A 24,913-nucleotide genomic window follows, 5' to 3' on the forward strand; every position below is an offset into this window, starting at 1 on the left:
CACTGACTGAACACACTCGCTCTTACAGGCAAAGCAGACATACACGTTTCTCAGTCGGTCCCAAGCTCACACTCACTGTTTATTTCAGACACGGAAATGACAGGATTGTGACATTTAAGACATTACGTTTGAATACAAATCTTTAAACAGCATTCCAAGACACCCGAATACAGAAAACGGCGAGTTTAACACGTCTGTTCAACTCCAGCTGGTTACAGGTTTGACTTTATCTCCTTCTTGACCTGCTGTGGTTTTGGGACACCTGCCATCCAAATGCACTGGCAGCAACAAGAACCACTGTGTGCTTCCACTATGCAGCCCTGCACTCTATTTGCCTAAGGTGTGTGTGTGTGGCTAGTATACACAGCCGCCGTTAACCGTGTGCAGTGTAGGGATATCAGTAAGGTTGAAGTTTCCTGTTGCACAAGTGTGTAGTGTCAAACTGTGTTGCTTTGTTTCACCAAAATCACAGAGATGCTGCTCCGTCTCTACTCAGGTTTTCAGAGTGGCCCTGACTTAAAGGGTTTAAATCCAGACAGACTGAATTCACTTGCTCGTCTGTGTGTGTGTGTGTGTGTGTGTGTGTGTGTGTGTGTGTGTGTGTGTGTGTGTGTGTGTGTGTGTGTGTGTGTGTGTGTGTGTGTGTGTGTGTGTGTGTGTGTGTGTGTGTGTGTGTGTGTGTGTGTGTGTGTGTGTGTGTGTGTGTGTGTGTGTGTGTGTGTGTGTGTGTGTGTGTGTGTGTGTTGAGCAACAATTTACCTGTCAACATAAAAAACGATGGGCTTGCAACATGGCCATCAAGGAAGTGAAAGAGACTCCTCAGGTTTCAAACATAGATAAGGTTCACAGTCTCACCAAAAAGCTTTCTCTCTTACAAAAAGCAAACAAATGATTTCCCTGAACGACGACAAAAGTAGCAGACATTTAATTCATACAATCCTGATTTACAAGGTTTCAAAAAAAAAAAAAATAATCAATCATTTGCAGTGCAATATAAGGTTTATTAAAATGTCAGTGGTTATAGAAAAGCTCCAGGATTTGAACGTGGATCTTTGAGATTTCTGTATCGGTAAGAGAGCCAAACACCCAGGATCTGGAATGAATACAGACAAACGGTTAATGAGCAGGTGTCAGTGCAGGATCAATGTCTGCTAAACTCTAAACTGATCCTCCATCTCCGCTTTCCCACGAGCAGCCATGGCTACGCAACAGAATTCCACATTTTTACAACACGTTTGCTCTGTTGCCACGGCATTCTACTGACCTCGGTGAAACTGAAGAAGAGTCCGATGCCACCCACGAACCGCAGCACCCTCCCGGTGTACTGCTGGATGATGGCTGAGCAGGTGTCGCAGGTCAGAGCAGGCTTGTGGGCGAAGCAGGTCTACGAGAGGAAATATATGTGGAAAATTTAACAACCGGCCAGAGTTGCCAGCGTAGCCGTGTAACAGATACACAACCGGGACTGCGACAAACGAATCCCAGAGGATTGACTTACAGCAGCGCATGTGCCATTATAGTCGACATGAGAGAAGCCACAACAGTCGAGCGTCTTCTCTACGTCCCTTTGAGTGGCCTCCGATTTGTTCCATCCGGCCTCCAGCAAACGGTCCTGCAAATTAAAAGAAACATCGATTGAATCAGAGGGAAAACGTTCAAATAGCTCAAATTAAAATCCTTTCACAATCTCATAATCTAGATCCGTTACTGGGTCGGTGATTTATGCGTTTTTTAGACGACACCTATTGCCAATAATAGAAACTAAGGTGTATCTGATTGACGTGCAGCCGGGGTGTAACCTGGTTTAGCCCAATACACACTTTGCTAAACACCACAAACTATGACAAATATGTAGGAAAGAAATGTGATTATTGAATTGCATTTGAGAGTCAATCGTAAATCATACCTGTTGGTCTTTATTGAGGGCCAGACAAGCACAGGACACACAGAACTGCAGGACAAACACTAAGAACAGGATGATCATGTACTGGACTCTGTTGAGGAAGTTAACGTGGGATTAAACAGACAGAACAAAGCTAAACATGGAGCGGGGGAATATTAGGCTTTAAGAAATGAACGCCAGAGCTCCACTATCGACTTTTCACCCCCACCTCCACTTTAGTAAACAAACCCCTCTGCAAACTGCCAGACTCCTCCCTGTTCTCCTACAAACACACAGCACTGGAGGATACGAAGAAGAGCAGGACCTGGTGGTGCTTCATAGCGCCACATAGTCCCACACAGGCCACCAAGAAGAGGAAGATGCCCACGCAGATGACCCCCGCCACCACGCTGAAGCTGGAGACCAAGCCGAACCATTTCCCCCAGGCGGCCACTCCGATCAGCAGCAGGCTCACCAACTGAGAGGGAAAAGTCAAACAATGCTGGATAAGAACTCCGTGGAGGAAGGAAGCACTGAGGAGCTGTGAGGAAGTCTGCATTCCTGACAAACACAACCGTGTGGAGGATAGAGGGAAGATGGAGGGCGTTTAGTTTGGCTTGTTTCTGGTTTAGAGTGTACTAATCACACTGCAAGACACACGGTTGCCATTTGTTTATATTCAGTTTGTTTCCAATGTTAAAATATAGATATGGAGGTTGTTTTTTTTTACAGTTAGCTTGTAACCTTAACTTCAAATTAATTATTCATGTCCATCACATGTTGCCATAGCCCAGGAGATGTTTAAAGAGCCTTGTTTTGTCTGAACAAGTTAAAAACACAGGTGGATCAACGTAGCAACATAATAATATAAAAAATATAATGTAAAAATAATCCGAAACAATTAATCGGGGTTTAATTGACCGCTTAAAATTCACACTGATGTAAAGTGACACACACACACACACACACACACACACAACACACACACACACACACACACACACGCACGCACGCACGCACACGCACGCACACACACACACACACACACACCATCAGTAACACCTGCGTGGCGTTCACATCCGAATACGCAATCCAAGGTCACAAACATTTCACCCATTTCACCATTTAACCCTTGCCCCCTCTCAGTCTCTCTTTTGTAATCGGACCGATCGTCTTTTAGCGCTTTGACGTCGCAGTTGAGGCAGAAACCGAAACACCTGTTTGATCGAACAGCAGCTGGCTGCTTGTGAAATGGCTCCGAGCGCCGATCGGGGCGATGCCTCACTCACCACATAGACGATGTTGAGGGCGCACAGGGAGTTCTTGGTGCAGGTGAATCCGCCGCAAACCATCTTTGTCCGGCGGTTAATCCTCTCAAAACAGATCGTCGTTTCCTCTTCCTAACGTGTTCCTCCCGGCTGTTCTTCACCCTCTGGGACTCACTCGCCGCCCGGTGACTGACAGGTTCCCGAGGAGGCGTGTCCCGATAAGACGCCGCACGCTGATTGGTCGGCTGGAACATATGACTCATTGTTTAGGTCTGTGTGCTTTCTTAATTACTGCTCTGTTGTCTCGAGTTGCAATGGCTCTGTTCCATTCAGGCAGAGCTCAAACCGGGCTTAGATTACCTAGGCCTTCCTCTAAAGAATCCCCTTTAGTCAACAGGGATGCAGGCAATCATAAAATGAGACTGTAAGTACATATTTGTGTTGCCTTAATATAGAGAAGTAAACATTTAAGATGATAAATGATGACTTGTTGGTGTAACTAAAAGTTATTAATAAGCCCAGTTCCTTTCTGCAAATAAAAGCTGATATATTTAAAAAGCCATTAGCTACAACGCCTGATTGATAAATTCCAGTAAATAAAAGGAACAAACACGATAAAAGGAACAGCAGGAAGCTCAGTTTAGATTGAGAACAGAGCTGTCATTCTGTCACAAAGTGTAACTGCAAGTACAGATCAGAAAGTGTGAGATGAAAGCAACAGTGCACTAAAATAACTGAGAAAACCTGCGGAATGAGAGAGGAGGCCACAGACGTGAAAGGTAGAAAGATTATAGATAGATAATTGATTACAGATATAAGGACATCATGGTGGAATATTTAGTGTTTAGCTGATGCTGATAGCTGAACAGATACTGGTGTCACTGCTGTTACATGTCTTTATAGAAACCAGGACATTATACATACTGGCCAAGCAGTCTAGGACTTGAACCCCCTGAACCGGCTGGGACTCTAACCTACCTGAGCCAGACCTCATAACCTGCTGAGGCAACACCTGCACAGTCAGCAGCAGCTCTTTTACACTCCAGACTTTGGTCCTGAAGCAGCAGATAGGAAAACCTTCACATTGCTTTCTGTAGGAGCCTAATGAGTTAGAAGTTTCGTATTTCACACGGTCTAGATTCTTCTGAAATGTATAAATGAGACAGGGGACGTCATTTGATCAGTATCAGTATGACTGTTTGAGAAACTACACATTCATGCTCAGGAAGAAGCGCAACATGCCACAAACCCAAATAGGTGAAATTTGTTTTGTGTCACTGAAGATGATCTGTGATGCCTAGCATCCATGATCTGAGGACCGTGAATATTTATTGCAAAGTTTGAAGAAATTAGTTGTCCGTATTACTAGTTGTACTAATGATTGTAGAGTTGCCGTTCACAGAAACCTTGTGCACTCTCATCACTGTGAGACGGTATGTCACAACTGACTGTAACTGTGGGTAGCAAGTGTTGGAGGAAGAGGAACCACTTATTTGTTCTCCATTAAGAGAACACAGCGGACGTTTATCAGTAGACGATCTGAAGCTCAGTCACCTGTGAACGTCTGTCCCTATTCCATCTATGAAAAGCGTAATGTGTCAGCTTTAAGGATGGAGGAAGAACTGAATTACGCTTCGGTGGTTTTCCAAAATGGCCAAGAACGTCCAAAAGGTAAGAAAGCCTCTCTTTATTTTATTGAGTATACTACGACTGAGATTCAGAATCTTTGGACATGATTGTGTTGAATAAATATGTGTAGATGCTGTAGATACATATTGTGTTGCACATGAAGCTGGAATCAAATATTTGTTACCTCTTCCCATGAAATGATTTTGACAATGTGATTTATTTGATAGATTAAGTGTATATCTTCTCAAAACTTTATTGATCAATCTCTTCCAAACATCACAGTGAGAATTAAATAGGAATAAAAAGAGGAATGTGTCTGAAAACTAATTTTTTCCAACTTTATGGGCAACAGTGTATATAAAGATCCAAATCCAAATATATCCAAATGTTGCATTCTAAATATATAAACTGAGGTCCTTCCTATTGTGACATTTACTGTAACTTTGCCACTGAGTTGGACTTATTGGTTTCTTCCATCGTGGCAGCTGTAGCACAAACAAAAGAGGAAGCGACGGTTTATGCACAAGTCAAAATGCGAAAGCCTGCAGCTCCAGGTAAGTAAGCACCTTAGCTCAGTAAGGTCTACATTACAATACACAAATATACTTTACTTATGAAAGATAGGGTCAGTTAGTAGTGATTTCTGATTTATTATTTGAGGAAGAAATGCTTTACAAGGGAACTAATGTGCCTATTAAAACATCACTCTCATTATAAAACATGATATGACTCATCACAAAATCAGGCAGCATGATTTACAAGCAGTAAGAATAACCCTGATTACTGAGCTGATTTTGATTATAACCTTTTTCAGATGCTAAAGCAGATGGACCGGTGAAGCACTTTCGTGTGTTGGTTGTCCTTTTCGGGATTATTTGTGTCCTCCTGGTGGCGGGAATCATCGGCATCGTCCTCCGTGAGTGAATTCAAACAGTTTACAATAATAATTACAATATTAACAATAAAGACTTATAATTGGGGGATAATATGATGACAAAACAGAGAACTCATCACATCAGCAACTTTACTGTCCAAAAACTGACTTCAACAATATCACCTTTAAATTTTATTGAAGTACAAATGTCGGCTTGGTGCTACAGGAAAGATCGGGAATACATCCATTATCCTCTTTAGTTTTAGATTCATCCTTACAATCCATTTTTTCATTCGATAAGAAAAGTGTGTCAGCGCCCAACGTGGGGCTCGAACCCACGACCCTGAGATTAAGAGTCTCATGCTCTACCGACTGAGCTAGCCGGGCTGCGTACAAACCTTGTCACTATGCTAATATCCGCGTGTCATCTAATGGGTGATTGATTGATCAGCTGATAGACGTTTGTGTTTGTATGTGTGTGTGTGTGTCAGTGAGCATAAAGCTCAGTAAGCAGGACTCAGACCTCGCTGAGCTCACGGGGCAGAAGGAGCAGCTGAGCTCGCAGAAGGCCGAGGCGGAGCAGCAGAGGGAGGAGTTTCGCGGAGAGAGAGACCAGATGACCTGGATGCTCAACACCATACTCGAATTCAACAACTTTCCAGTCAGCGGGTTCTGCCCACAAAAAGGTTCCGCTTGTTTGTTATTGTTGTGTTGACTTCTCTGCCGTTCGCATTAACACACACTTACTGGTAAATACGAAACGTGTCACTACTCTATGTGAAGTACGTGCCGCGAACAAAGTTAAAATACAATCATTGTTTGCCACCGCATCCGTGTGTTACCCTGCTGGTTTAGGGATGACGTCATTGGCCTCCTGTCGCTCTTCCTCTTCCGGGTTTTGCTCCATTAAATTAAGTGTCTTTTTCTTGGAATATGGATTAAGAAAAAAGTCCAAAGCCCCCAAATTCCTAAATGTTTACCAGGACCCTTAGTTATATCTTTTAATCCTGTGTGCAAGCTATAATGATAATAATAATAATATAATGACAAGAATAAAGTATCTTAATCTTAATCATAATGGATACAAAATAATATTATTTCATGAAATGCACGGAGCCCTTTAAGTCCTAAATAAATGTACATTTTCTATTAAAATTTAAAAAGAAAATTATCCTAAAATTCTGATTTGTTTGTAAAGTAAAACCTTTCCGACGTGGTTTATTGCAATGATAATGTTGAATCAAGTGCCGGGTGTTAAATACCTGCCCATGTGTCTATTTTGCGGTGTTTAAAGTGACAGTTTCTGACCTTCTTGCAGAGATAGAGAAGTGTAGCCCATGTCAGGACGGCTGGCTACTGTTCCAGGAGAGCTGCTACCTGATTTACAATGACACCATTAAACCAAACCCGTGGATGGCCTGGAAAAAGAGCCGGGAGTTCTGCCAGCAACAATCCGCGGACCTGGTGGTGATCAAAACTCTGCAGGAACAGGTGAGAAGAAGCTCAGAGACGATCCCAACTGTCCCAAACGCAACAGGGAAACAGTGTGTATGTGTGTGTTTGTGTATGTCAAGTGTCATTGATGTTCTCCAATGGGTTTGATCTGCAGGAGTTCCTCAGGACTCGCATTGAGTATTACTATGATAAACATCACGGCTTCTGGATCGGTCTGCAAGACGTTTCCAAGGACGGCACCTGGGTATGGGTCGATGGAACAAACGACACTCTTAAGTAAGAAACACTTAATTCTCCATAAAATGTTATCTGACTTTAAGTTGCATGAATCTTGCATCTGCATTTCGGGATCAGCTGGAAAGAAATGTGGAAACTCAATCATTGGAAATTGGACTTAATCCCATTTTATTGCAGCACTATTATTGGATGTAGATGCAGTGGTTGTAGGAGTGTAGTGTCACTATAGATTACTGATATTCATGTGTTTTTTCAGGTACTGGGATGGGGGTTCTGGCCAGTTTGCGCTGATGATCCCAGACAAGAACGTTACACAAAACTGGGCCAAAGCAGACAATCTCATGAGGAACAAATTCATCTGTGAGCGTAGAAGCCTGACGCACAAATAACAACATGTCTGCTGAATTTACAAAGTTAGATCACATTCATCACAGTTAGTGTTTCTTTAAAAACTTTTATTTGATGTACTTGCTTTAAATTTGGAGAAATGTGTTAAATTCAATCAGGAGGTTGGAGGCATCAGCTTATAATCAAGTGAAGACACCAGATGTAGTTCATCAGATGGGTAGAGATGGAAACATGCACAAATGAGAGCCTATAGGTGGAGGAACCCATCAGCATGATCTCCACTAACCTTTGTACAGTTGTCATAGTTACTATTCACGTTTTATAAGGCGTATTTTCAAATATATGAATGCAGTTCTGAAGGAATACAGCGCTTCCTGAGCTTTAAGAATCCTGAGTAAAGCTGCTTTACGACTGATGAAACTAGTTGTGTTGTGTAGCAAAGAGTGGAAACGTGTCTCAAAAGGAACTCCAGTATTGCACAGCAGTCTGGTGTTGCATGAGAGCAGAACAAAGAAGTTAACCCACTTGTTATCATCTGCGTTTGGAATTTTGTTTGAACCTTGTCTCTCCGGGTTTGTCAGACGGGACAATATGGAGCTAAACTCAGGGATATGCAGCTTCCACATGTTTACTGGACTTACGTGACTGCTGAGGGAAGGGTGATGCATTTGCTATTTTTATTTGTGTCAAAAATGTTGTAAATAAAAGGGGAAGGTTGAGAAAAGCTCGAGAAAACACACACCCACACCTCCACACACATCGCTGAGTTCTACATGTGAATATAGAAATATAATAATAGAGAGACAGAAGCGGCGACACCATGCATTACGTCATTTTACTGGTAGAAATAGTTGAAAGTTTACTCGTGCTGCTTCTCGGCACAGCTGCCAATACAACTCAGGATGTTTATGACGCAGACCGAGACTGTTCCCATCTAAAGAACCTTCTACCTCACTCCAGCTCTTTGGATTGCTTTCTCTTCTTCTTCTTCATTTTAGGAGGAAGTTCCTCGTCATCGCTCGTCCTTTTGTCCTCTTTGCACGTTTTCCTTTTGTGTTTTTCTGTCGATTGGCCCTCGGTGACTTCTGCTTCCTCTGTTGTTGCGGCTGCTTTCTTCTTTTTGGCTTTGCGTGCGACATCCTGGACGGTTTCTGATTGGCTGCATTTTGCATCACGACTTTCTTCTACCTCAACAACAGGTTCACTGTTGTGTTTGGATTTCTTCTTCTTCTTTATTTCAGCGTCCATCTGGGCCTGTGGCTCAGCAGCTGTGACCTCCATCACTTCTCCATTCTGCTCTGCCACCCTTTTCTTCTTTTTATGTTTCCTCTTTAATTGACAGTCATCCATGTCACCATTCTCTACATGACTCAATTCTTTCTCTGTGGAAACTGCAGCTGGCATTTCATCTTTGTCCTCACTCACGCTTGCTTTCTTTCGCTTCTTCTTCTTCTTCTTCTTTTCCTCCTCGGTGTCCATTTCCTCGCCGTTTTCCTCCTGAACCCCCCGGGCAGCTTCCTTCCGCTTGGTCTTGGATTCTTCGGCCGTCCCGTCTGACTGCTGGCGGCTCGGTTCAGCTGTCGGGGCGGTTGGCGAAGACGCCGCCGTCTGGCTTTTCTTGCTGTACTTTGCCATGAACTCGGCCTCCTGCTGCTCCAGCCGGGCCAGCTTGGCGCTCATGGTCAGACCGTGTCTGGCTCCCCTGCAGGGACAGAATGGAGATGCAGCTCGTAACCTGACTGGATAATCTTTAGCGATATGATGCTAATGTGCCAAATATAGGAAACCTTTAGTAGAAAATGTAAAAACAGAGGAGGAAGAGAGGGAGGAAGAAGACTTACTTGTGTGCTGTGCGTCCTCCACAAACCCTCATCAGGTCAGCATCAGAAAGACTGTGGGATAACAATAATTAGCATTTTATAGACTCATTCAAAGCAGAGATGCTATTGAAGGCAGCAGCAGGAGATGAAGTTCTTACTTGGTGGTGCTGGACAGATCCAGAGTCCGGTCCTCATCATGGTCTTCCTCCGAGCTGCTACTGTCGTCTGAGTTGGAAGCTTTGGGCTCCGGTTGCTCCTGCCCGGACAGCAGCGTGGCTGACTGAGAGACAAACAGAGACACATTCAGACAAATGGGACAAATGCAAGCAACGGTGCAGAAGGCACCGGATCAATCAATCAGAAGAAACCATCACCTTTACAAAGCAGCCATACAGTTTGGCTTTAGCCAGCAAGGCCTTTCGAGGTTTCTTATTGGAGATCATCCCCTCTTCTTCTTCCTCCTCCTCCACTGACTTCTTCAGCTTGATGCCGTGCTGGAGTGAGAAAGGTAGAGCAGAGAGATCATTGATACCATTGGACTGCTTTGATGGAAACATTCAGCCAATCAACAGCCAACAACAACATTACAGCCGTCAAACCTCCTCTGACAAACACACAGGCAACTCAACCTGCTGTGTGTGTGTGTGTGTGTGTGTGTGTGTGTGTGTGTACCTGGTCAGATTCCACCTGCAGACTGGCCGAGGCCTTGTTGAAGACGTGATCCCACCAGTGGAAGGTGAACTGCTCGCTCTCCTTATGACCCACCTGGTTTGGGGAGAGAAATAATTGAATCCCCACAGCGACACTGTACAGAAGAAGATCAGCATTGAGGTCAGAGGGCAGCGCAGGGACCAGACACACACACTCACCCCTCCTTTGCCACATTTGACTTTGACCTTGATGGCCTGCGCTATGCCGTCCTCGTCTCTGCCCAGTCCTTTACCTGTGGATAGAGCAGACAGAGTCAGACACTCGCAGGTCGCCTCAGGTCCGCAGCAAGGCAGCGGCCGGATCGTGGCGCACACACACACACACACACACACACTCACCTTGTTCCCAGCCGTGACGCAGGAGCTGCTGCTCAGCAAACTTCAGCCCGCGGCTTTTCTCTGGTGCAGCTTCTGCCATCTGCACACAGGACAGTTTACATACATTTAGAGAGGACGGCTCCTGTTTGGCTCTCATTCCAAAGACACAACACCAGCTACAAATGTGTGGCATTCAGAAAAAAGGGCTTAAAAGGTTGATAAGTACTGAGCCTGACACGTATGTTGGTGACACACAATTCCACAGTTGAGTCAGCTCATCTGCATTAAATTCATCTTAGTGTTTTATTCTTTAAGGCTTAGACTCTTCCAAGCACATAGGGGAACACCATTCTGAGGGCATTTACTTATTATTTACACCAAAATTATTTTGTTCGTATAAGAAGCTTATATCTGTTTCTTAAGAACGTATTTCCCTATTAAACTATCACTGTAACGCCGCCATGTTAGTACTTATGTATTTGTACTTAAGTCGTAATAATCAGCTGTAAACAAATCAACATGTCTCTGCTTCGGAACAGGCTAATGCTACGAGCTAACTTAAGATAGAGCCCAGTAAGGCGGAACCCCCCCGATTTAGTCATTAGTAACACAAGTCATAAACTACAACAACAAAAGTCAGATTTACCTCTTGACGTCTTATTTCATTCGATCGCGCAGTTAAAATCTAACAATTAAGGTTAGAGTTTAAAAATTCAGCATGTGGTAAGTTCGCCGGGCATATTACCGGAAATACGTCACTGTGTCGCCTTTTTAAATATAAAAACTTTATTGACTATTGAGGAATTGCGTTTTTCCTTTAAATATATATAAATGTATTCACATAGTACATATATACAATAGTGATAGCAAAAAAGATCGTACTTAATTCCATCATCATTTTCATTCTTTGTCCAGAATTTACAAACGAACATTACGAACATTTATTTAGAATTTATTGAGAATGTATCCGTGTGTAGTTTAGATACACTACAGAGTCACTAGATGGCAGCATTTCACACCTGACATATGCAACCGACCATATCACTCAAACTGTAAACCGATGATGTCGTTGACTACAGCTGGATGATGAGCAGATGGCTCTCTCTCTCTCTCTCTCTCTCTCTCTCTCTCTCTCTCTCTCTGGAGACAATAGAGTCCGGTTTAGAAAAATACATCAAAATGAACCACCAAGAGCCTAAAGACAATATTCATGTATTTAATTTGAATATGTATTTCAAATTTTATTCGAATTTATTTGACATTTAATTTCATCTATTTACTTTGTCAAAAATATTATTCACAAGTAGCATTAAAAAACATCTAAATGTTTCTCCTGAGCACTTTGAGCACACTTGTTATTACTCTTCTACCATTCAGCATTACAGTCCCCAGCTCCGCCTGTTACCGTAATGTTCCCAATACGCGCCCACTGCGATTAACGGCGCCGATGGTTTGAGGGCGCAAATGGCACTGAGGCAGGCACAACAGCGCTGCGGGACGCGACCCAGCGCCCTCCGTCACTGTTCCTCTCTTCAGCTCAGACTCTAGAAGAAGACTCTCTGAAGACTCTGCGGCGTGTGTGAAGCTTCTTAAACAAACTCCTTTTCTCGTCCGTTTTTTTGTCCCTGGAAGTGTGTAAGCGACCCATACAAGCGACTAACTGAGGACATTTGGAGCTTCTGTCCGACGAGGTGAGTAACAAAGCTGTCACGACTACGCAAACACAGGCCGGTCGCGAGTGTTAAAATCACAGACTGGTGCTTTTGGTGGTAAGCAGTGATGAATGAATCCCTCGCTGATTACCGAAGGACACAAGCAAGATGCGTCTGTGCGCTTTTTCCAGGGAATGGGAATGGGAATGTGCTGTTATGGAAACTTGTGCAGCTCAGCCCAACCACACGTTTCCAAAACGATTGAAGTTGCAGCTTTAGACCATAACGAACAATCAATGCAAGATTCCTTTGAATGTCCTACAGACTCACTGAGGCACCGCGTGTCACACTGTTGTGTTGTTGTTGTTTTCTGCATTGTTTTCTTCTTTCGTACACATATTTAGATGATGAGAAGAAGTGAGGAAGACTGCTGCGTTGTATTTGAAGGGTGTGTGTGTAAGTTTAATGTGTTGATGTGCAGGAGGGCTGCAGGTCTTTGCTATTTGCTGTGATATTTTGGTGTAATTCTCTTTGACAGTTAGTTAGTTCATGTGAGCACAGGAGGAAATGACAGGCGGCTCTTTATCATGGAGGGGAAATGAGGCGTTTGCTCCGCTTCACATTATGCACTTGCTCCACTTCTACTGAGTTGTTTGGAATCTCTGGCTCTCCTTTGATAAGATCTCCGCTCACTGTTATGGAGTGTGACTCAGAAGAGCTGAGCTCCTCTGGCATGTGTCCTCTGTCAGTCCACTCCAGAGGAAGTCAATGGGAGTAGGTCTGTTGTTTCCTCACTGCGCTGCTCCTCCTCCTCCTCCTCCTCCTCCCCCTTCGTCTGTCTCTGTTGTGCTTGACTTACACTAACATGCTGTCCAACCTCTGGACCCGCTTTGAGGTCCGTCCATGTCCTGGTTTCAGAGGATCTCTGAGTCATGTCAGTGAAACGTGGCCGTACTTCATCCAGCTCTGTGACAGATTATGTGTGATGGTGTGTGTCAGCCTCCGTGTCAAGCTAATTGGATGAATCAGAGGAAGATACAGCGTTTTTTTCCCTGCAGATGTGAGGAGCTGCAGCATGATTTGGAGCAAGTGTGACGCTGAAAACACTCATCCTCAGTTCCCGTTCTGGTTATTCATTTTTCCCCCATTGACTATTTTGTCATAATAGTAAAAGAATTGCAATTGTTAAAAATAAATCTCCACTCTTTCATGCAGAGCCACTCCTCAAATAGACAGAGACTTTGACAGGCTTGATCCTTTTGAATCATTGAGTGAAAGATGTGTTTCCACCTGTAGGCTTTTGGAGTTTGGATACTTTTGGCGCCTCTTAACGCATAAAAACAACCGTGAGGAAGACGAGCTGTGATGAAGCTCCACACTAAATCACAGCCACCTGGTTTGGACTCCTGACCTCCCATCTGCTCTGGCAACCAAAACTCCCCAGGAAGTCTCTGTGTCTGCAGGCTGAACTTCTTCTTTTGCAATTCTCCAAATGTTCCCTAAAAGAATGTGCCATGTTGGTGTTTTGCCATTAATTGACATTCATTGGATGGAGGAGTTTGATGTGTGTGTTTGTAAAGAAACGCAGAGTTCTGACCTGAGCGGGCCCCCGTTATATGATAGCAACGACTGAATGACTGAAGTTTGAGAACGCTCTTGTTTTCTTTGTGTATCCATACGAGATGCACATCAGTGGAAAATGGCACGTCCCACTTTAAAACCTGTCCGTCCTCCTCCAGACCGTTTCACCCTGCAGTCATAGAATAGTGACCCCCTTTCTTTCTGCTGGTTTGGCCTCCTCGCAACAAATTCATCTCCCGTCTGACAGCAGGAGAGCCGGCCCACTTACCATCTGTTTGTCCAGGAGACGACTCAGGGGCTCAGACGAGCTATTGGATCTGTTTTGGTTGGAGATGACACAGGCCAGGGGCACAAAGAGCAGAGGTAGAAATAGAATAAGTAGAACTGAGGTAAGCGCAGTGAAGAGCGAGCAGTTTTAATTTGATCCCCCAGAATCTGGATGTTTGTGTGAGGTCAGATTTATCGTAACACCGTAAAGGGGAACCAGAGTGTCTGCATGCTGTCGTTTTCAAAGCCACAACTTTTCTTGACAAGTTTACAGCCGGAGGCCACGCACACACACACACACACACACACACACCATCTGAAGTGAGATCATAGCCTCAGGTCCTTGTTTGTCTTGTCTGCTGAAGCTAGTTACTTTATGGACTCTTTGCTATAGAGTTACTTTTCAGCAAAGGTGTTTGAATGCAGCACTTTAAAGCTATAATCTGTCTGTTTTTGTGTTGATTTCATTTGAATTTAATCTGCTATGAAGTTTCTGTTTGTGGCATTTGAAAGAATTTGTTGACAATGCTGGAATTGATGGAAAAGCATCATTGCCAGAGGATCTTCTTCTTCCTCTTCTTCTTCTTCTTCTTCTAGGTCTCGGAAGCTAATCAAACAACGAAAAGTGCATTTTTGGCCCAATCACAGGCAACACAATTGTATTAAATTTAACAGCCTGGTTGAATACTTAGGCGTACAAACAGGAGAACTGAACTGTCATGAAGTGGCTGCAGCTCTTGTGTTATATCCATCATCACTAAAAACCGACTTGTATTTATATGAAAACCTTGCATATTATGCCTGGAAATTCTGATGCCATCTCCCATGTTCCCCATGAAAGTTAATTAGCTTCCCTGAGAAAAATAAAGGCCTTTGTCCAAACCCCCGACCTTCCATTTCTGAGGCTAAAATAGCCTTGATGAAAAACACAAAGCGCGCAGGCTCAAACACAGGTGACACAGATTGAATATTACTGCCGCACACTTATATAAGCCTTTCAACCCCATGTGCTCTGCAGCCGCGCAAGTAATTTGGAGCAGATTGGACTGCAGGCCTCCAGCTCGGGTGCTTTTTTTTTTTCTCCTTCTTCTTCTTCTTCTTTGGGTCGCTCTGGCTGCGGATCACGTACAGTTTCACCGGGCTCTGAGCTCAAATAACCGAGCCCAGAAAAAAAAAAGAGGGGTCGGGGGGTTTGGGAGGCTGGAGCAGTGGGATGGGAGGAGCCAGCGGCGGGTTGCTGGAGTGACCACAGGCTACTTGTACTGTGGCGAGGGTCTTTTCCTGGACGTGCTTGCGTTGGCGGGTTTGGTGGGTTGGCGGGGTGGTGGGTGGCGTTTGCGGGGTGGTGGGCGGAGCAGCAGTGGAGACATTGTTCATTAGGGGCTTCACTGGTGTCTATGCCTCACTGGATGACTGGAACCAAGTGAAACCTGAGACCTGGAATTAGAGGAAATGTTGCACCAAATCTGAGGCCCTGGAGGGCGTCTCGCTAACTCCCGCCCCCCCACCTTCACCCCCCATCCTCCCACCCCGGTTATGTGTCTGAGTTGTTTGTTGTTGTTTTATAAAATGCCTCCTTTAGTGAAATCCTCTGCAGTGTCTTCACTCCTGTCACCTTTGAGTTGGAATGTCGTGAGTTTACCGTACAAGACGGGAATCGTGCCTGTGAGAAACAAATGGCCCTTATGTCATGTTTGGCAGTGTGCAGACATGAACCGTTTGAGCTCTTGATGTTTTTCTTGATCCCAAACCCAGATCCTGTCCAGCAGCTGTGCGAAGCGACGACTTCTCCGTATGCGTTTAGCTTTTGAAGAGCGGCCTCGCTTCTTTTAGTGATTTGTTTATCTCTTTATTTTCTTTAATTCCATTGCCCAGCCACTCTTAAAAGACAAAGCTACGTTCAGGAAAGGCAGAATGACTGACGGTCAAAACAACACACGTTTGGTGGTTCGTTGTGAAAAAAAAAAGGGCACTGGGGAGCCAAATGGGATTTCAGCTGGAAAAAGTGGGAATAACAGAGCTGCTGTAGATTGAATGGCAACGTTCAAGGACTTTTCCTTTTATGCGTCTGGCTGTATTCCCATCCCGCTTGTGTTTACATGTCAGGGGAAGTGAACATGGGGATGCAGACCTGGGGCTTCATGCAAGATGTTTCCTATCAGCTTCCTATTGTTTGTCCCACTTCTCATTCTGCCATGAATGAATAAATGGGACGTTTCTGTCCCTCCGCAGCAGAGAAACCCAGAAAGATGAATTCTATACGGGTGAAATTATGAAGAAGAAATGAGGAATAACATGAGGATTCTTGTGTCGGTTGTCATGTCGTTGTCGTGGCCTCGGCGGCGAATCGAACGGCACAACGGACAATAACAAAGTTGCAGAAATGAAATTAGCCATGATGATGATGAAAACCACTTGAGGTTGCAGTGGATTATGCAATAATGGGGAAAGCATGTGTATAGTAGCGTTGCGTAACATCTTCAAGGACCTCGGCGCTGAAGTGTTGACAAGAGACTCTGGGGGTTACTTATTGTGAGAGTTGGTAAACGCTTGAAACAAATTGCTCTGCGAGGAGATTTTGACGCGGAGAAGCTTTACTGCCACAGTGGGAATTTATCTCCCGTTCACAGACGAGCTGCTGGCTTCCCGCGGCTACCGTTTCCCTCCGGCCATCCAGAAGAAAAGTGTTAACAGTTTCCCTCTTCTCAGTGGGTTTCCTTGAGTTGTGACCATCATACCCTAACTAGATGACAGCCCCCCCCCGTCTCTCTTTCTATAGGTCTGCCCACAGTGTTGTTTGCCCAGGATGTCCTGTGTGTGGCCGCCTGTATCTGGTTCTTGTCTCCCCTTGTCTTCCTGTCGTGTTGGACCGATATGCAGGTGTCATCCTTGAAAAGGCTCAGAGGGGCAAACGTGTGGGGCAAACTAAACAAAAAAGTTCCCATCGCAGGCGAGCGGCTTCAGCGTTTTATAATGAACTGCGACGCTTTCATCTTCAAGCACGCGGGGCTCGGAATTAGTTTGGTCGACGCGACAGTGCTGTGAAAAGCAAAGGGGGCTCAGACTAAGTAAAGGAACATGGACTAAGGGTTCACCTTCAGGGTAGCACACGTGGCCCAACGCTGTGGAGGGAGGAAAATAAGGCTTTAACTTCCAGATGCTTGCAGGATGGGGCCCATCTGGAGAGAGAGAGAGAGAGAGAGAGAGATGTGTGTGGGGGGGTGATGTGTAGAGAAACCTGCACTAAAATCATCACTTTAATAAGTTGCAGGTTTCCAAGTCGTCCTCCAAAGAGGCAGCACACGGCGTGCCAGAGGCCCACGGGCCCGTAAATCACCACCAGGCTTTAACTTTGAGGAATTTACTGGACTAGACGGAACTTCCTGGAAATAGAGAGCGACAGAGAAAGGATGGCAGCAGAGAGGAGAGTGACTGATAAGCTCTGTGGCGGCGGACTTGACCTGACTCGGTGGTAGCAGCACTCTGCTGCAGAGGTGGAAAGTAATCGTCCACTTCTCCTAAATTGCTTCAGTACAGGTTTGATACATTGGATCTGCGACACTTTGGTCCTATTTTCTTTACTTCTCTTCTTCTGTTCTTCTCATCAAAGTTTTTCATCCAGCAGCAAAACCTGACACTGAGTACTTTTACTTTGGAAGAGTAGGTTTGACTCCTCGTGCCTCTGCAGTTCTTCTTCCTTACACTCCTCTGCTGGTCTTATTGTTCCTCCAGGTTCTGCCTTTACTGTTAATGACGCTTGACCACATGACAGTAATGGAGACGCACATCTGTGTCCCAGTCTGTCCATTAGGCAGTTTATGCATCCCCCCCTACACACACACAGACACTCAGGTGCAGAACGTCTCACATCCACAATGGTCAAAACACTTGGATACATCTAGACACACTGCAAGTATTAGCAGTTGTCAAAGTTGAAGTATCTGTTTTGGCCATTGGCCCCGAAATGTAACATTACTGGTGTGTGAATATCTAAGAGTAAAGGGAAAATATGTGTGAAAATATATACCTTTGCTTTGTACTTCATGTACTTTTGTGATTTCATCCTTATAAGTCCAACGTTGGGGCTTTCCAAGCTTTCAAAAACAGGATTCATGCTTCTCTTCACTGGTGTAAGGTATGACATGTCGATAGGCCAAAGCATACAGTGTTTGTCAGGTTGAATCTCAGACGTTTATCTGCAAAGTAATAAATAATTGAAGTCATCAGTGAAATGTAACAGAGTACAAAGAGCCTGGCTATCTTCCTCTCACTGTCCTGCAGGAGAAAGCAGCAGCAGCACAAACTCAAACCGTACGTGTGTCGTACCTTTAATACTCTAATTATTGTACTTAAGTTAATTCTCTTTTGTTTCTTCCGGGTGTGACATTTTTCTGTGATTAAAAGAGGGAATAGTGCAGCAGCAGAAAATTGTGAAAAGAAGTGAAATGGTTTCCAGTTGGCTGTATCTTAGCAGCTGCAAAGAGGAACAAACCCTCTGCCATCCAGTCCCATTAGAAGTGTCGACTTAATCCAAACCAGATGCAGCGCGTCCCAGTCTGTTACCGTAAACTGCTCGCCCTCCCTCGTACGCAGCCGGGACTTACAGACTCCTATTAAAGCTATAGAACGGGAACTTTATCCTCTCTATGAAATATGTCCTGACATCTCACATAACGTATCTCAGAGAACTGGACGGATCGGCAGGGTTCGATCCCCGCTCGTCCAGTAACAGTCTGGATCACAGGAGATGAGACACAGTGGGCAGAGGAGCGGGACGGAAGCCCTGAAGGGAGGGTTCAATTCCCGCTCCCCTCTCACACAGGTGATGATGCACTGATACACAATCTGGATACAATAAAAGGAAGGAACACAAAGCAACAATAGTGTTTCTATAAGTATTGATTGATTGAATGAAGCCTTCATTTTTGAGAGAAAAATGAAAAACGATTATTGTAGAAAATTCCCTTTATTGTCATTTTAATCTGTTTTCTATTGAGGCCCTGAGCCAAACGAGGCCTCAGGCGGAAAAAGTGGAAAATATTTGTTGTCCTCTCTAGAATTCTAAAGTCCAACTCTTTAGGTAAGAGATGAAAAATACATTCAAAGAGACGTAAACCTGCGAAAACAACTTCATCCTCCCGAGGGCAGATCACAGCGTCTGTAGCCTATCTGTCTCTCTCTCTGTCTGTCTGTGATTTGTATTCTGTGGCTCTGTGGCTCTCTGGGCCTCTGCGCTTGCCGTAGTTTTTGTTGAGACAGATGAGCTTTTTTATTTCACACCTCCAGCACAGTTTAGACGTGAGCTCTCTGACCACGAGCGTCAAGACCACAAGAGTAAGCAATCTGCTCTCCCGCCCCCTCAGCCAAAACAAAGGTTAGAATGGAAAGAAAAGTGAGTGTGTGTGTGTGTGTGTGTGTGTGTTTAGGTCCACGGCACAAGCGAAGCCTGTGTGTGCACATCTGTGTTTATGTAGATGTTCGATGCACTTTAGTGATGACTTGGCACTTTTGGGAGCCTGCAGTGGTTCAGTATTTCCCTTTAGCGGCTGCAGCCTGTTTCCCCTCGTATAAGCTACAAGTCAAACAAGTGATCGGAGGGACGAACGCCAGCCATCGACCGGCACACGAGTGAGATTCTGTCAAATCTGCCAAAGCTGCGGGATAGATTCAGATCGGTTTTGCATCTGTCGCTGCACTTGGAAGTAGATCCAGATGTGCAATATGCACATTTGACACCCAATAGACATTTTATCAGCTGAACTAATCTCTGAACTCAGTCAGAGTCACTCTGCACTGCAAATGTCTCCACCTTAACTATTATGAAATCCATTTTTAAACAGGAGATAAATCCTGCGTCCTGTTTTAAAATCATCGTATTTGAAGAGTTTGTCTTGAAATATGTGTGAATATTGTGAAGGCAGACAGAATGAGTCAGGTCACCGCATTAGAATGAAGAGAAATTCAATAATGGACGTCGTGGGACTTCAGCCGTAACCAGATTACACGCTTCATTTGGATGTTATTAAACGTTTTGCCCCCAGTGGAGTCGCTCCAACGTGGTCGAGCAGCGACGGAAGCATGTTCCAATTCTCTACAACGCAGGACATGGGGTGGACCGCCAAAATTAAAACTCCATGTGCATAAATACAATACAAAAAGTCTGATTCATACATTAGCTTTGTCTGAATCTGAGGCTGTGTGAGGCAAACGTCATGTTTAGAGCTTTGTGACAGTTTAACCGGCCAAATATTCAAGAACCAGCGAACACTAAAGCATCACCGAGCTGCACACTAAATATTTGTCGCGTTTCTTTTCAGTCAATGTCAGTATACTGTACTGGGAACTCTAGTCTCTGTGGTCGTATCACTTTTCTCTATTTGAAGTCATAAACCCTCATGTGACTTTGTGTTCGTTGTGTCCGACAGCTTTATTAAGACAAAACAAAGTGTTCCATTTATAAATACGGTCTTGTGTCTCTTCTTCAAGGAGTTCTTCCTGCTCAGGGGCACGAACACTAACATCAACAGGTCATGATGCTATAAGAGCTGCACACTGCAGGCTGCGGCTGGGATCTGAAGCTCCTCTGAAGATTCCAACCACGCTTGACCTCGTGACCTTTCTGTGTACGTTAGAGGAATAAGGACTATGGATGAATAAGTGTTGACCTCTGCATAGTTTAGTCATGGAAAGATCAGACAAACATCTAAAGCTCCTTGTGAATCTTTTTGGGCTTTTTTTGTAAAGCGGTTTTCCCACAACACCGTGACCCCAAAGGAGGACAGGAATAATGAGGATTCCAGGCAGAACTAAGGGAACAAAAGCCGTTTCTTCTCCACACGGCATGATGAAAGTAATCACGAGGAAGCACATCAGCAGTGTCGATGTTAAAATGACATGTTAGTGATTAGTAAGTTAGTAATCTGGAGGAGAAAATGAGAAACCCTCATAACTTGAAAAGCTTCAAGGGAAGAACACAAACACTATTTTTAGCCTCGTGATATTGCAGATTTAAATGAATGACGTGACTCAGAGATGCATTACATGACTCACAGGCAGAATCTTGAGTTTCCTGAATGTGGTAGTAGCTGTGTGCTGTCGGGCGGTCAGGACGCAGGAAGACACCAGAACACCAGTGTGCGTCTGAGTCAACAGTCCACCACTGACTGGGACTGAGACAATGGCAATCGAGCATGGCAGCCTTCAGAAGTATCCTGTTGTAGTGACTCTGTTTAGGAATAGTTACGGCGTGACGCATCCCGGCTCGCAATTCCGGCGAGTGATGTGGCCACAATGAGAGTTTATTAGAGAGCCACAATCAGTTTGTGACACGCTAGTAGTAGCTAGTAGGCTGGAATTTTCCAGGTTTTCTTATTGTTGTTAGTCATCAAACACTCGGGAACGATCTGAACGCCAACAAGAGTGAGGAGAGCGCTTTCTGTCTTCTTCTTCTTCTTTATCTTCCTGAACCACGCGGCCTTCTAGTGGAAAGTGCTGGAACATTTTCATTTTCTTTGGTTTTATCTCAATGCCAGGGCGCTAACATCATTAGCTGCTAATGACAGCGTCGCTTCTGCACGTTTCACCTGCAAAATAACTGCGACATTGCGTATTTCTCCATGAAATCTATTGCTTCCCCGTTACTCCCAGCCGCTGTGACTTGTGGACGCGTGTCCGTTTTTTTTCGCCTGTTTTCTTAGCGTGAGCTTTTACAGTGCGAGTCTGTTTTCTGGTCACGGTTTGTGGAAAGGCTGCTTTCTTTTTTACAGGGGTTCTATGCGTCCCTGCACACATTCTGATCCACAGAGCATTACAGCACGTATAATTACAGCGCTGTTGGTCATGTCTTTGTGAAACCTCAGCCAGGGCCTCCATTTTGGGTTTTCCACCATTTCACCGGCTGGAGTTTGGGTTGAGGCTGGTTTAAAGAGACCAGCAAAGACTTTCATCCAAGGTGTGTGTGCCTGTGTTTTTGTTCATGCTCGCAGTCAGATGTCAGTGTGTGTGTATGTGTGTGTGTTGTCGCACCGTTACCGCCTGTGTGTTTGTTTGCATGGACCCCCTTTGCTTTCTCTGACCAGTGAGGCCACAGTCATGCTGCCTGTGGTTTCTGGTCAGGACTGTGGAGGACCGAGCGCTGGTTTGCACTGTGGGTCCGTGCAGGAGAGCGCACGAGTCTCCGACACGCCTCCAACTGTCACATACATCTGCCAAAATATAGATATGCAGGAAATAGTGATTGATAATTGATTTTCTAAACTTCAACCCCCCAAAAATGTCAAAGCTTAAGTTTTTATTTTACTTCAATGAGAGAAGCAATGCAGGCGTTAGATCTCTGCAGGCAGTCGCATCATCGATTATGAGACGTTCAAGTCTTGGATGTTTTGGAGAAGACGAGGACATTCCTTCAAAGAGATCAGAACCAGAGATGGGAAAACGATTATTTTTTGTTTTTGAGATCAGCTGTAACATCATCGTTGTTCCTTATCCAAGATTACATCACGGAAAAATTATGGAGAAGTTTCGGAATTTAACTTGCAAAGAAGTGTTCTCTGCGCCTCTCATATCGTTAGTCTGTTTGCTCAGAAACGTCAAGGCATGAAAGTGGTTTGAGTGTCAGATTTTAGGCTTAATAGCTTTAAAGAGGCTACACAAACGTTCTGCTGTTTGGCCAAACTTTCTTCAAACCCACTGAGCTTTAATTTGGAATTCTAGTGGCACTTTGGCAGACACAGAAATGTGGTGAATTTTTCAAAAAGTACAGAACAGATATCAAGAATAACGGCAAAATCTAAGTAAAGTCTCGTAAGATCTTGTGTCTTGACATGGTTTTAACATATTTTTGTTATATTTGGTATAAACATCAAGGGGGCCGTGTAGACAGCCTGTGCTGCCTCCGACCGACCTGTAGGAGTCACTGGGTGCGATCGAGTTCTTCTCACCGACAGAAACATGATGAATCATTGTGAATAAACACGGTGACTTTGGCTTTTGAATATTTGAGCCGAGCAGTCGGACCGTGGAGCCGCTGCATCACACTGGGCTTTAGATTTACAAAGTGGAGATGAAGTAGTTGTAGTTCCCGAGGTTCAGGAGTTGAAAGGCGACTTGTTATACTTCAGTTCAGCTTTAAAGCAACAGTGCTGCTTGTTGTTGTCACGTAAATCATTCCACATAGTTACGCTGATCGCTCCATTTGCAGCTACTGGGCTCCGTCTGCTCTCTGTGGAGGATTTCCAGGACAATATTTCAGCCCAGAAACTGAACTTTAAGGATCTTTGTGGATTTAAACATAGATTGTATGAAGTCAGAGAGCATTGAGTTCCTGCTGATACCCGTCAATAAAAAGTCCAATAAGCCGTTTGACTGCGGCGCACAGCGAGCCACTTTACTCTGTGGCTGCCGTACTCGCGCTGTTCTGTTGATGTGGTCCAAAACATCAGCGTTACCACGGTGACCTTATCAATCACCCAGACGTCTTTCATCCCAGGCTCTGTTCTCTGTCAGTGTGGGGACGGAGGCTGTGACATGAGCTCTGACCTCATTCATAAAGACCCTCTCCAACGTAAACACCCCTCACACACACGCGCAAACACACACACACACACACACACACACACACTCAAGTTTATCTGAACCACGAGCTGTGCTTCAGCAGCGCAGGTGTGGTCACAGAGTGATTCAGCCTCTGTGATCTTATCTTCCCAAATCGGCTTCTTTTCATGTTCACACTGACCTCAGGTCCTTCTGGATGGTGGAACACATAAAAGGAAGGAGCTGCATCCATATCCTGTTTTTCTCCACTCGATAAGGGATCCACGCTGCTTGTAGTTGACAAATATAAGCCCCAATGGATGAGCTGCTAATTGAAGTGATGCCCCAACAATTTCATGATTTTAGGCTCGAGCTTGTGTCACTGAAGTGTGATGTGTGTGTGTGTATGTGTGCGTGTCTATCTATCTTCTATCCATCTGAAGAAGTACTTTGGGGAAAATGCTGATTCGGACGTAATTTCCACCATAAGAGTGTTTTTAAAAGGCAGACGGCACCGCACAGACGTCGTGGATGAAGATCACGCGTGTTATTGAGCCCATGTTGTTACTGGAAACTGAAGCTAAACCGTGAGGCGTTTCTGCTGACGGGATTATGTAAGACACTTTGGAGGGTTTAGGGTCAAATTATAACAGAAGAGAAATGACAAAAAGAGACTAAAGAAACCGACAAGTACAAAGGTCAAAGGTCAAGAGTTGATGGTATCAAACCCTGCGAGCCTCAGTCAGCAAACTTCAGACCTCCTCACACTAGATCATTCTGTTGTCTTGTAACTCCCACATGAAGCCGAGCGAGCTGCCAACAGTTTGATTCCCTTTTCTCTCCTCTTCCTCGCGTGTGGGGGTTCAGCTTCTGCGTGCCTGAGTGCCACTTTTACTGTACACACCGTCTCAATGTAAACACAGCAGAATGTGTTATGATGTGTCGGCCCAGATAAAGTTGATAAACCGGCAACTAGAAACTCCTCTGGTACGGGAGGAAGTACAGCGTGTGTTGGGTGTTTTGGAGTTTTCGCCGTGTACATCTGGGGCGTGGCAGGTAATTGTTTAGTCTCCAGTGTGTTGTTTAGGGTCTCTGCCCCCCCGCCCCTCCTCTCCCCGCCCCCAACCCTTCCCCGAACATGTGGCACAGCAGCAGCGGCCTGAGTGTGTGCCAGCCTCGCTGCGGTGAAGCAGCTGAACCAGGCAAGAACCCAGATGCAAAGGATTATGGGTTTTATATTCAGTTTACTGTAACTCTGTTTTAATATGGGGGGGGGGAGAGAGGGGACGGGGGGAGGGATAGGGGCAGAGGGGACAGAGGCTGCGGTCGGTGTGTCACATG

The 24,913-nt window shown here is 44.8% G+C and overlaps 4 protein-coding genes and 1 non-coding gene across 6 annotated transcripts in view; 2 read left to right on the forward strand and 3 right to left on the reverse strand.

The window, feature by feature from the left end:
- Window positions 1-60: 60 nt before the first annotated feature.
- LOC143000852 (tetraspanin-13-like) lies at window positions 61-3,345 on the reverse strand. Its single transcript, XM_076150302.1, has 6 exons — window positions 3,172-3,345; window positions 2,193-2,360; window positions 1,907-1,987; window positions 1,499-1,612; window positions 1,265-1,384; window positions 61-1,093 (listed from the first exon to the last, which is right to left on the reverse strand). Exons 1-6 carry the CDS (start codon window positions 3,232-3,234, stop codon window positions 1,019-1,021), a joined length of 621 nt encoding a protein of 206 aa, XP_076006417.1. The 5' UTR covers window positions 3,235-3,345; the 3' UTR covers window positions 61-1,018.
- An 8-nt stretch (window positions 3,346-3,353) lies between these two features.
- LOC143000851 (oxidized low-density lipoprotein receptor 1-like) lies at window positions 3,354-7,872 on the forward strand. Of its 2 annotated transcripts, none has more exons than XM_076150299.1 (8): window positions 3,354-3,574; window positions 4,740-4,821; window positions 5,265-5,333; window positions 5,594-5,695; window positions 6,145-6,339; window positions 6,972-7,144; window positions 7,263-7,384; window positions 7,602-7,872. In XM_076150299.1, the coding sequence occupies exons 2-8, from the start codon at window positions 4,761-4,763 to the stop codon at window positions 7,732-7,734; spliced, it is 855 nt and encodes a 284-aa protein (XP_076006414.1). In that variant the 5' UTR covers window positions 3,354-3,574; window positions 4,740-4,760; the 3' UTR covers window positions 7,735-7,872. The 2 variants fall into 2 exon arrangements, with proteins under 2 accessions (XP_076006414.1, XP_076006415.1); XM_076150300.1 differs by having other exon boundaries at window positions 4,753-4,821.
- Window positions 5,968-6,040, reverse strand: trnak-cuu (transfer RNA lysine (anticodon CUU)). The gene has a single exon. It is a non-coding gene; the product is annotated as a tRNA-Lys (tRNA).
- A 152-nt stretch (window positions 7,873-8,024) lies between the features above and the next one.
- On the reverse strand, window positions 8,025-11,298 carry gpatch4 (G patch domain containing 4). The gene is made up of 8 exons (XM_076150298.1): window positions 11,188-11,298; window positions 10,563-10,641; window positions 10,383-10,456; window positions 10,186-10,278; window positions 9,888-10,007; window positions 9,672-9,793; window positions 9,535-9,585; window positions 8,025-9,395 (listed from the first exon to the last, which is right to left on the reverse strand). Exons 2-8 carry the CDS (start codon window positions 10,639-10,641, stop codon window positions 8,645-8,647), a joined length of 1,290 nt encoding a protein of 429 aa, XP_076006413.1. The 5' UTR covers window positions 11,188-11,298; the 3' UTR covers window positions 8,025-8,644.
- Window positions 11,299-12,024: 726 nt separating this feature from the next.
- The window catches only part of pear1 (platelet endothelial aggregation receptor 1), an 80,436-nt gene continuing 67,547 nt past the window's right edge, over window positions 12,025-24,913 (forward strand). The window contains exon 1 of the mRNA XM_076150592.1: window positions 12,025-12,232. The gene's annotated coding sequence lies outside the window, so the exon portion shown is untranslated. The remainder of the gene's footprint in view (window positions 12,233-24,913) is intronic.

The sequence above is a fragment of the Genypterus blacodes genome, unplaced genomic scaffold (genome assembly GCF_046128005.1).
Source record: "Genypterus blacodes isolate CSIRO-AG114 ecotype Tasmania unplaced genomic scaffold, CSIRO-AGI_Gbla_v1 ptg000052l_1, whole genome shotgun sequence".
Classification (NCBI taxonomy): domain Eukaryota; kingdom Metazoa; phylum Chordata; class Actinopteri; order Ophidiiformes; family Ophidiidae; genus Genypterus; species Genypterus blacodes.